The sequence below is a fragment of the Rhamphochromis sp. 'chilingali' genome (assembly GCF_963969265.1).
Source record: "Rhamphochromis sp. 'chilingali' genome assembly, chromosome: 21".
Taxonomy (NCBI): Eukaryota; Metazoa; Chordata; class Actinopteri; order Cichliformes; family Cichlidae; genus Rhamphochromis; species Rhamphochromis sp. 'chilingali'.
In genome coordinates, this window is record NC_137949.1 from 9179267 (window position 1) to 9192041 (window position 12775).

General features: G+C 42.4%; 1 protein-coding gene and 1 long non-coding RNA gene across 2 annotated transcripts; both read right to left on the reverse strand.

Moving 5' to 3' along the window:
- Window positions 1-3062: 3062 nt before the first annotated feature.
- LOC308389755 lies at window positions 3063-4659 on the reverse strand. The gene is made up of 3 exons (XR_013970323.1): window positions 4634-4659; window positions 4392-4550; window positions 3063-4050 (listed from the first exon to the last, which is right to left on the reverse strand). It is a non-coding gene; the product is annotated as an uncharacterized lncRNA (long non-coding RNA).
- Window positions 4660-9854: 5195 nt separating this feature from the next.
- LOC308389629 (cytosolic 5'-nucleotidase 1A-like) lies at window positions 9855-12775 on the reverse strand (the record flags this gene model as incomplete). Its single annotated transcript, XM_080871118.1, has 5 exons — window positions 9855-10040; window positions 10971-11155; window positions 11722-11872; window positions 12438-12660; window positions 12705-12775. 5 exons carry the CDS (start codon window positions 12773-12775, stop codon window positions 9855-9857), a joined length of 816 nt encoding a protein of 271 aa, XP_080727244.1.

Genomic DNA, 12775 nt, shown 5'->3' on the forward strand with positions numbered 1-12775 from the left:
TCCTGATTGAAGTTGTCATAATTCATGCATGAAAGGCTTAAGTATTACATTAATAAAAAGATTTAAATTCCAGGTGATCTCAGCAATAATATTGTTTTTTTTTAGCCGTTTGTAATACTAACTGTACTGTTAAACTTATATATAACAAGGACAACACAAGTTCTTACAGATGGACGACTGATGAGGCAGGTTTAAGAGTGCAGTCAGAAATGAACATAACTGCCATGTGTTATGTGTTTAGTTTATCTCTCTTTTAGTTTACAGTTAAAAGGAAGCCATTTTATCCAAAAAATCCAAATCCAATTTAAAAACAGAAGGTTTCCCCAAAGTGCTGTACAGAAACAAAAGGGTAAAACACAAGATAAAACCACTGACACTCACATTGAAGCATAATAATATACATAATGAACATATCAACTCACACCAGTCTAGATGCTATCGAAAAAAGGTGTGTTTTCAAAAGCGACTCAAAAACAGGAAACGAAGATGCCTGTCTAATATTTAAAGGCAGCGTATTCCAAAGTTTGGGGGCCATAATCGAAAAGGCTCGTTCTCCTCTACGTTTTAGCCTAGATTTTGGGACAACCAACAGCTGCTGGTCAGCTTTTAATGTCACCTCACAGATTATCATCATCATCATGATTACAGCAACTGTTAGCGTGTTTATTTATTCACCTTGAGAACTCAAAGCCAAAACATTTCTTCTTTTGATAAATGTATTTGTTCAAGGTTCAAGGGTTCAAGGTTCTTTATTTGTCACATGCATAGTTATACAAGTATATGTGTGTGTGTGTATGTATGTATATGTGTGTGTGTGTGTGTGTGTGTGTGTGTGTGTGTGGTATTTACATTGGGTGAATATGCATTAGCAGCAGCAAGCAGGTGAATTCTGTACATTAATATGAATAGACATCTGACTATTTTACAGGATAGACAATATAAACATATTTAAAATTAAAGGAATTGAAATGTACATTGTGCCTGGGTTTAGTGTCTGGAAGAGTCCTGTCTCAGTCAATTATAGATGATGTGAGAGGGCGGGTGTGTGTGTGTTTAGGGCACGGATGGCTTGGGGATAGAAGCTCCTCTTGAGTCTCTCTGTCCTTGCCCGGAAGATGAGGAACCTTCTACCAGATTGCAGAAGTTGGAACAGTTTGTTGCCAGGATGGGACGGGTCCTTCAGTATCTGTAAGGCATTGAATGATTTATAAGGCATTTAATGATTAAAGATGAGCATGTACATGAGTCCTGTCAGGCTCATGTGCTGAACTGAACCAGAAACACACATGCAGAATCAACAATGACAATAAACTGAGAGAAACAGAGGGTTTAAATTCAACTGGGTAATGGTGATAAGAACAAGGTGATACACACAGCTGAACTAAATCTAAGTAATAACACAGGAAGTGGAACAAAAGATAACGCACACAGGTCGGAGCTAACATAATAAAACAGGAAACAGTGACAAAGTCCAAAACTGAAAAACACTGGGACAATGACCCAGGAACACTGACAGATCTCTTTTGTTCAGAAAACCACAGGCAGTTACCTGCAGCCAGTTTTCCCAAGAGAGAGTAACCTGGCTCAGCAGTATACAAAGTTTTATATGTGAATGTGTATACTGGTGTAACTGGTTAAAACTGATGGGGAGAAATTATAGTTTGCACTAAACTATCCCTTCATTGGTGCCCCAAACTAGTCCCAGCCTCTCAGCACTAACGATTTTTCCCTGTTTTCTAGCCTTTACCAAATAACGTGTTGTCTTACTGACCATGACAGCAACCCTGACTGAGTTACAGGATACTGTTTTTGTCTCACGCAGTCCCGATGACCCACACACCACAGCATTTCAGTCAGGTTAAGCTCTGGACTTTAATTTGCATGTGTTTTTATTTTCACATTAAATTTGTAAAGACAACAGGAGCATGCAGTCATTGGACCAGATAAAACATCTTTATCCTCTACAATTATATTTTATTTCAAAATCATGAGTAAAAATCAGCAACAAAGGTTATCAAACATTTTTGTAATTCTCAAATCATGATTTAATCTCAGTCTTTGACATTTACATATAAGAATACATTTTCATTCAGGATATTGAGATTTGTCACAGGAGGAAACATTTGTAGGCCAGTATGTGTTATTCAATGGTTTAATCTTCATATTTCACAGTCACGTTACACATAGTTGAGATCACCCAACCCACTGCTCTTAATAATAATAATAATAATGGATTGCATTTATATAGCGCTTTTTGGGGCCCTCAAAGCGCTTTACAATTCCACTATTCATTCACTCTCACATTCACACACTGGTGGAGGCAAGCCACAGTTGTAGCCACAGCTGCCCTGGGGCAGACTGACAGAATGCAAGAAGGAATTTCCTCTTAAGCAAACAGAACATACAACAAAAGAAAAAATAGGTCACTCAAACTAACCTGCCTTAATAATTAAAAGTACAGAACTTGTTTTGAAGTAAGAAAGAAAAGGCCCTAAAGGCAAATTCCTACGAGGGCCTAAGAGTACATCTTTCACCATCTTACAATACTGTGATTACAGCCATTCCCCAACTCTCTGTCAATGGTATTCATGGCCAATGATCAGTGGGCTTTGATCAATGGTTGCTGATCAATGGTCATGAGAATTTGCATAATCATGATGAAGGAACTGACCTCCCAGCCCATCCCAAGAAGGGATTTCCTCCTAAGCAAACAGAACATATAACAAAAGGTAAAACGGGTCATTCAAACTAACCTGCCCTGACAAATTCAATGCACAGAACTTGTTTAAATAGAACAAGTATGATAAAAAAAAAAAATAATAAATAAATATGAGCATTAAAAAACATAAATACATGTCAAATATTCATAAAAGCTTTTTAATGTTAAAAAAGAGCATTAAGAAGCAACACCTAAGGCAATAAAGTTCCTGTCCTCCATGAACTGTTCTGTGACAAAAAGACCACTGCGGGATCACCTGTCCGAATGACAAGTTTTGTGGTTTGTTTAGATGAATCTTTGCAAAGCTGCTGCCTTGTTCTTTTGAAAGATAACAGGCTTCTCATGGCAGCCCTTCCAGCCATTTTCTAATTGTATGAGCTTTAGGATAATAACAGAGAAATCTATAGAAAGTAATAAAGTCAGTGATGAAGCTCTTTGTTTTCATTTTGTTTTATTTGCAGTTTCTCTAATCCTTGCATGGTCTGAGCTTCCAATAACATTGTGGGACTGTGCAGAAAACAAGCACCAAGCAGTATATCAGTGAAGAGCCGGGGTAAAAAACAAAAAGACTTTCTTTCTTACATATCTGCCTTAATTTGTATCTCCATCAATGATATTATTGTAAGTGATCTCAGTCCTCAAATTGTCAGTGTTGTCTTCAGGCCTTTAAATCCAGTCTCTATATTTCTTCCACGTTTCAGTTACAGTGGTAGAAAAAAAATTTGAACCCTAAACAATTTGTATGCTTCCCCAGTTACAGAGAAATGAACAGTCACTCGTTTTTATGGTAGTTTAATTTTAATGGAGAGGGACAGAAAACCCAGGAAAAAAACACATGACAAAAAAGGTGTAACTTGCCCGTCACTGACTGAAACAGGTGTTTGAGCTCATTGAACACAGTCAGATTACTGGCTCTGTAAGAGTGATGCATTTATGGACTATGGATTTGATATTGTTACTGTACATTACATTATGGTGTTTACAATAAAACCAACTATACTTTTATTTTGCATGTGTTTTTATTTTGACATTAGATTCATGAAGAGAACAGAAGCGTCAAACAGTCTTTGGATCTGATAAAACATCTTTACCCTTTACAATAATATTTTACTTCAAAATGACAGGTAAAAATCAGCAACAATTTTTATCAATGATTTTTGTAATTCAGTTCTCAACACATGCTTTATCTAAGTGTTTGAAAATTTGTGTTTATTCAGTGTGTTAACCTTCAAATCTCACAGTCACGTTACACGCAATTGTGAACATCCAACTTGCTGCTCCTCCAACACTGCCAAACAATAAAGGGGCAATCCAAGACAGACATGCTGCGCCTACAGTAAAATCACATTAGACACCATTAGCTGTTTGTTATACTTGTTCAACATGAGCAAAGCTTTTATTTTTCCATCTTCACCACCTGATACATAAATTATTTTAGTCGTGAACATTTATTTATAGAGACGTGTTCAATAAGAGCATTTTATATGTTTGACATGTACTTAGATAAACATCAAAAGCGAAGTGGACTAAAATATTACTATTCTGAATTTACCTGAAGCTGATCCTGTTCCCGCTCAATGAGAAAACATGTCTGTTTGTTTGGTTTTGTTTTACACACATTTAGAGAGAGTGAGAGGGAGAGAGAGAATATATAACAAAAATGTTTTTTTACCCCAGGACTGCAAGATTGCTATGAGACCTGCTCCACCTACATTAGCGAGTGCTAAATGTGGAATCAGGTTGGCAGCGATGGAGCCTGCTGCTATTCCAGCTGAAGTGAACCCCAGTGTAGGCAAATCGGCAGGGGTCAGAATCACAGTTCCATCAGGTCCTAGATTAAAAACAAAAAACAAAAACAAACTTATAATAAAGATTTTCATATCAAAATTATGCTGTGGTGATGTGATGGTGTACCTGGGGACCCAAGGACTGCCTTGCCTGTTAATAAAATACAAAAAGATATCAAATAAAATCTTGACAGTAACAATAATAATTCATATAGACTGCATATATATATATATATTAGTGTGAGAGAGAGCGCGAGAGAGAGAGAGCGCGAGAGAGGGAGAGGCTCACATATTTCTTCCAAGTCCATGTTGATGCTTTTAAAGATAACACACGCAAGAGCTCAACTGCAGATATGGAAACTTGATGCATGTCTTTTACTTTTTAGTTCAAAGAGCTGCCACTCCTATTTCTCAAATTAGAACAGAGGAGGAGCAGCATAGGGATGTAGTTTTAAAAATATAACACTAACATATTCATTTGAAAACAAAACATATTTCTTTGCTATGATCCAAATGGCCTGAGAGGAAGGATATGGAAAGATATATTCGAGAGTCTTTCGCAGCAGGCATCATCCATCCTTCCTCTTCCCTGGTAGGCGCAGGGTTCTTCTTTGTGGCCAAAAAAAGATAAGACGCTGTGTCCCTGTATTGATTACAGAGGTTTAAATGAAATCACAGTGAAAAACAAATACCCCTCACCTCCATCAGCTTCACTTCTGAAGATGAGTGGATGACGGGGTGGGTGCAGTTTTCTCTGTGGTGGGGTCAGGTGGGCTGTCCCGGGCTCTGTGGGGCCGGGCGGCGCTGCTGTTCTGGGCCCTAGACCGGATGGGCTTGGGCCCCCCTTTCCCTGGCGGATTGCAGAGTATGGGGGTGCCTACTGAGGTCAGCGGGGGATCTGGCCCCAGGAAGGGGTCACTTGCCCCTCCCTTCCTTCCCTCCCCATCTCCAGCTGCCTCCCTCTTCCCGCTCCACCACAATCACCCACACATGCAGGGCTTTGGAGTAGGGGTGTGTCACCAGGGTGCAGGGGAGGCAACCCCCCCTCTGTCCCCTTCTGGCTGCCCCTGCCTCAATTTTATCCCACAACTTAGACATTCACATTACTCACACTCTCATTACACATACATATAGGATCTTGGGGGTGGGCATGCTCACGGAATCCAAAAGACCATCAGGTTGTACACCTCACCCCTGGCGTCGTTGCCCACCTCTCAATTTTAAATACACGTAGACACTGAGGGCTTTCAGGGGGGGCTATGCGCTTACCTGCTGCTCTCTGGCAGGTAGCTCCATGCCCTCCTGGGTTTTAAAGGCACCTTAGAACACACATGCATCAACACTACAATGAGCGGGTGGAGGGAGGTTTGGAGTCTTCACACACCCCCGTTCTCTGCGACCTGCTGGAGCAGGGGGGCCGGGAGGAGGAGTCCGACTGCGGTCTGGAGTGTGGGGCCTCCCTGCTGCTGCGGAGTCGGGGCGGTCTGCCTCCCCCCACCCCAGGGAAAAGGGTAACACCACCTGGGTCTGGGTGCAGTTTCCCCCTCCAGGGGCAAGGGTACCTAGACCCGGTTCGTAGAGTACGCTTGGGGAGTGTGATTGTGTGTACAGCGTCTCTTTATGTCTGTCTCCACGTTGGTTGAGTGTGGAGTAAGTGCATATGAGAGCATGAGGGTGGGAATGGATGTTTGTATCTGTGTGTGCCTGTATGTCTGTGTCCATATGTCAGGTTGGGTATCAGACGCCACCTCTCTGGGGACATCTCAGGCCCTCCAAGGTTTGGAGGTCTATCTCCCCCTACCACCACTTCCCCTGCCAGTGGCGGACTCCCTCAGGTGTCGGTGCGTTGGTGGTTCTTTGTGTCCGGGGATGGGCGTCCAGGTACACACCGGCTCACTCCTTGGTGGCTGCCTGTCGGGGCCTGGAGCCTGGGGCTCGCTCGGGCCACTTCGGAGGTGGAGTGCCCTCGGCCTCTTGGCCTGGGGCTCGGTCACTCTGGCACAGCTGGCTGCCGGCGGAGCTCACGGGCGCGTCACTGCAACTCCCCCTGGCTTCTGCTCCGCGGCTGCTGAGTGAGCCCTCATCTGGGACTCTCCTCAGCTCTTTCTGGGACAGTGGCGCGGCTGCCCCTCTGTTGGTCTTCCTTGGGCTCTTGTGTTCTGGGGGCCTCTGGATGTCTGGAGTTTTGATCTCCTCCATACCTGTTTCATGCCCTGGAGGACGGGGCTGTGGCCCCCCCACACCCTCTAGCAGATCATCACATGAAGGAACCTTTTAAAAACAAGCGCGTCCACGCTCACAGGTGTACACACGGGTGCTCACACACACAAACTACACCCTTTTTGGCTCCTACCTCAAAGCACACTGTGCGCTGTCGATCTTACACAATAATGTTTAATATTTAGTATTTACTGTTATATTCCCATATATCATTGTGATGTTGTTTATTGTATTGCTCTCGTTTTCTTCTGCTTGTTTTCTTTTTTCTTTCTCAACAGGTGATCCAGGTGATCGATATATGCATTTTTTTGTCTGCTTATTTAGTTGGTTTTTGTTTTTTTGCCCTTTATCCCCGTCCCTCTTCTCCACAGTTTTTTCCTCCTGTTCCTTTCTCCCGTTTCTTTTCCTCATTCAAGTCTGTCCAATGTCTAGCAAGTGAAAATAAAAAAATAAATAAAATAAACAATAAAAGGTGAATCAAATAGACCATTATGGCAAGGCTGGGATGGTCAATTTGGTAAAGTAAATCCGTTGGGCATCTTTCTTCACCTTTAGACAATAATTCTGATGGCAAAAGAACCAAACGAGACAGGCAAAAAAAAAAAAGACAAATAATCAAGAGATAAAAGATAAAACAGTCCAGTGTCCCATTTATGAATCAAATAAAAACACACAGTCCCAAGGCCAGAGCCAGCTATGCCACACTGTCAGTTGTACTCCACGTGTTGACTTCAACAGGGTTAGCAGTTGTCCTCTCAGACCCACCACCCTGCAAGTATATAGCCAGTGGTCACTCCAGCCTCTGCTACGCTGCTGCATTTAGGCTGTGGCATATAATAGGCCCTGGCCTGCACAGAGAGACAAAATGACACATTCACTATAGAATTCATAGCGCAAACCCATCCATCCCAGACATATCTGATTTCATCACATTACATTGCATACCTGCACAGAGAGAAAACGACACAGCAGTGTTTGTAGTGTGGGCTATAAGTAGACCAGTGTATCAGTGCAATCAAGTACATCTGCCTCTAATTAGTCCAACCCCATTCCAGCCGGTTCTGGGTCAATGACCCAGCATTTTGAGTTTATTTTGTATTTTAGTTTCTTTTGCTGTTTTGGGGGAAACATTTAAGTTTTATCTTTTACTATTAGTATGATGTTTAGCCTTGTTCCTTATCTTATGTCCATGTCTCTCTCCGTGTTTTCGTCTTCTGTTTCTGTTTCTATGTTCCCAAGTCTGGCTCTCCCCTGTTTTTCCCCCATTCCCTGACTCAAGTCTGTGTGTCTTAGTCTGCTTGTTTCCTGTATTATTTTGATAGTATTCCTTCCCATGTTCATTGTGTTCTGTTTTACTTCCCCCATTTCATTTTGTTTATTCACCCGAGCTGTGTTCACCCCACCTCTTCCCTCGTCACCCTCTTGTGTATTTATGTTGTAAGTTGTCATTTATTCTGGGTCGGATCATCTGTTTGTATCCCACGTCTCAGGAATCTGTATCCAGAATTTCATGTTTTACGTTCCCTGTGTTCACGTTTTTAGTTTAGCTTTTCCAGTTTAGCTTGTCTTAGCTCCTTTTCAGTTCGCTTTTGCGTTTTTGTTCGTTAGTTTTGCCACCCATCTGTCACGGTTTGCCGGGGCAAGCCGTGTGGAGGTGGAGAAAGGTCCCAAAAGGCGGCAGCTCTGGTGCAGGTGAGTGTTTATTTACAGCAGTGGGTACAAACAGCAACGGGGTGTGAACATGAAACCGAAAACCTAAACTGGGTAAACTAACAACACAAACCAGGAATGACGGTGCAGGGAGATCCGGGGAAATACACATGAAGAGACGCAGGGAGACCGAGGGGAAACAACACAGACGAACCAGCGATTACCAAGACAGAAAATACAACTTAAATACACTCAGAACACAGGGAGATTACACACAGGTGGGAGACACAGCTGGGAGTGATTAACATGACGAGACCAGGGAGGCAAACTGAAAACACTCACATAAGACGCAGACCTTCACAATAAAACAGGAACACACGGGGGGGGGGGGAACAGGGTAAACACCAATTAGAGAACAGAACCAAAATCGCGAAGAGAAAACACAAAACGCTGGGTCAAAAGGACCCAGGATCATGACACCATCATGGGAAATGGCTCGCCTTTTGTTAGGAATTCTGTTTTGCTTTCCTTTGTCTCCTCCCTAAAACGACACATGATCTGTCGATCTGACTCTACAAACTGGCACAACATCCCCACTGCTGTCCACTCTGCCGTCATTCACTGGGCTCGCACTGCCAGATTCACCTGCCAACCTGGAGTAAATTGGACCATCTCATTTATTAAGAGCCACTTTTGGTGGGGATGTCAGGGATTATGTGCCTGCCTTTTCCACCATCGTTTGCACCAAGAATAGCACTCAGCAGCCCTCTGGCCCACTCCGAACCTTACGCCTCCCGCCCTGAAACAGCAAAGTAGAAACTGACTTTGTCCTGCCCCCGTCCAACACCACCTGCAGCGTAGTTTGTTTCCCAAATTATACCCGTCCATTCCAGCCCATTGTCCAAGACACATACCAGCCCCTGTGACACTTTCTGTGTGATGAAATCCCATTCTGCATTGCAGCTCAATCATGCAGTACATTTTTAGATTACTTTATTATATTAAAATATTTTTTTATGAACACATCTTCACAAAAATAACAGATGTGATAAAAGTATGTTTATTTTTCGTGTCTTTAAAATAAAAATATTTTTAAGTACTGATCTTCTCCAGGGTGGGACCTTTGTTAGGCCCTCCCACAAACACAGCTTCAATTAGGAATACATTATAATTGTTTGTTTTTAAGGATTTTCTTTTAGAATACATAAAGTTATAGATTTACAGACAGTGACTCTTTTGTGCAGTCTAAAATAATGTGACAGTTCGTTATTTATAACCAATCTGTCATTTCTATATTTTGGGCTCCTCAGTACACTAGTGCACAGCTTTGTAGGGAGAAAATAATTAGCTGTATGAGATTAGCTTTGACTAATATGTATGTCCCTAAGATCAACTCAATCAATTCAATTGGCCTAGATTGTCAGGCAAAGTTGCAGAACATTTAAACTGGATTATATAGGCTAGGTATCATTACAAAGTCACAGTATATTCAAAGTATTTATATATTCAAAGGAGCGCAGCGTTTTTAGGGCCCTGGTACCAGAACTGGCTGCACTCCGAGCTGTCACGAGGTAGGTCCGGATGGGGCAGTCCATCCGCTGACCTTTGCCGTAAAACTTCTTCTGGAGCTTTCCTAAAACCTCCAGGAAGCCCTTCAGTGGCCCCTGCAGAAAGAAGGACAGATTCATGAATGTTAATCTTTCTGCACGTATACGTGACTCACTACATGTTAGACACACTACAACTGAATTCAGGCCAACTGAGCTCAATGTGTAGATTTTACAAGCGGGTTTAATTTTACACTGTGTAAAATGTCAGCAAAACGAAGGAACATCCAACGATTTGCAAATCTCTGAAAACCATATTTTGTATTAGATGTTTAAACTGAGAAACAAAAATCCAAGCTGGGACAGGCCCAACTGCCCAAAATCCTTTCTTCTTTCAATAACGATCTGTAAACATCTGAGAACTGAGGAGAACAGCCGCTGGGCTTTTGGAAGAGGAATGATGTCCAATTCTTGTTGGATGTAAGATTCTTGTCAAGTTTTTCATTTCATGATGCACGGTACACAGAACAGCGGTGTTTAGAGATCACTGTTCACATATGGCTTCGTCTTTGTGTGCTTTCTGTGGATGACACGGTGAGCTGTGTTCACAGACAGCGATTTCTGGAAGCATTCCTGACCCCATGCAATGATTTTCAAGACAGAATCATGTCTGTTTTTAACGCAGTGCCACTTGCCTAAGGATCATTCATATCCAGTAATGATTTTCAGCCTTGTCCATTGCGCACTTTTCTAGACTTTTCTTGCCAGCTTCACAACTTTTTGTTAGACAAGTTACTGTTACATCTAACTTAAAATAAGCTGTTTTCCATAAAAGTAAAATGTCTCACTTTAAAAATTGCATGTTTTCAGTGGTGAAACAATGTGGAGAGTTTTCATTTACATTTTACACAGCTTTCCAACTTTTTGGGAATTTGGGTGGTTGTTGTAGGTAGGTGTAATTCTATAAGAAATAAGAGTGTTATTTGACTTTTGGTGTCCCTTCCTATCATTCTCCAATGGAAAAATGTCTCGCTGTGCATACCGTACATGGTCTAGAGGCTTGTTTTCATGCGCCTTCTCGTGCTCAAAGAACTTGTCCAGTCCATGGGCCTTGCAAATCCGCTCAGACTCATCTGAGAAGAGGACGGCATCTCCATCAAAGGCAACACGGAGCTGAGTGTCCGACACTTCCTTCATCTTCTCCGGAGTAAACATGATGGCTGCTGCTATACCTGGTTCACATATTTGACAGAAGTTATCTTTGAAAATCAGTTGTATACATGGACACTGATTACACAGGTCTGCAACCAAAAAACTACATAGGATTTTTTTTTTTTTTCCCCTGTTTCTTATGGATTTTTACCAATTGAAATATTCTGGCAGAATCAGCAGAGAACTGGTGACTTTTACAAAAGATTTGTAATAATACCATTTCCAGTTGATGGTGGAATATCTAAAAGTTAAGAAATTTCATCAACTGATTTCTTGCAATGGTGGCATCCTCTTACAGCACCACGCACGAGTTCACTGAGCTTTAAAACAACCCATTCTTTCACAAATGTAAAGGCAGGCTGCGTGGCTATGTGCTTGATTTTACAACACCTGTGGCAATGGGACTGAAAACACCTGAATTAAAAGACTAAAAGGTGTGGACCAATACTTTTATGTATAATGAAAGCTTATGTAACCAAATAATTTAAAAAAATGCCATAACCACATATAAATTCTACATGTTGCGCCTTTAAAGGTCTAATTAAAAAGATGACTGCTGAAGAGAACAGATAAAAGAACATGTCACCCAGATGCCCCAGGATCTGACGGTGGTGATTAATGGTATTGATGAATCTTAGGCCCACATTTGCGTGGTTGTTGGTAATGAGCACAACATCAAAGAGCTCCTCGCTCTCGGGGTAAAGCTCCCTCAGTTTAGCGTTCACAGCCTCCAGAGCCTGGGAACACGAGCAGACAGGTTTCAGTTATACAAACAGGGTAATTCTGTATCCCTACAGTGGGATGGAAACGTGTGAATGTGTTTGTGGTTGTGTTTTGTATTCATCTACCGCCTCCAGAGACACGACTTAACACTGACAACAGTGAATCTCTCTCTGCGTTAGTGTGCATGTGTGAAGCCGACTTAGACAGAGACTGAGTCATCTATGTGCAGCTAACACAGGATTTAATAGAGCTGTGGCTTTCATAACAAGTATCAGAGTCACCAGATGAATGAGCTAAGGAACAGTCAATTTGATCACCAGGTACAGGCAGGGTGTTGTTATTTAATTCACACAGCTCATGCCCAGAGGTTATATCACCACCCTTCACACCAAACATGAGTTCTTGATCAACATTTCCATCATTTATTAAGGGAATGGGTGGTGTTGAGGAGCTCTGAGTCGCTATTGCTTCTCCAGCACATGTAGAAATTGTCTTTATCTCTGGAGCGTCTACAGACCATTCATGACAGTCCCATTCCTCCAACTTAGGCAGAATTTGAGGCGAAAGATTGTCACTAACCTCTTTTATTAACTGAGACTGAGAGGAAACAAGACTCCCACCAATCTCCAGCTGCTGCACGGTGCTGCAGCAACGTGGACGTCGCCTCTTCTTTGAAGAAACCACTGAGGCTGTAGCGTTGGCTGCTGGGGAAAAGAGAGGTGGCAGACCCTGGCAGCTCCGAGGGCCCCCAAGAACCAGGCGTGTTCCCCGGAAAATGTGACCGCGGTCAAGTGAGCCCTCACTTACGAAGACACAGTCAAGTGCTGATAATCAGGGATGAGTCACGGCTTTCCCAGGAGCTCCTCCTCTAGCTGGGTGCAAGCTGCTTGCTGCCGCTCACAGAGGTCGAAATCCAT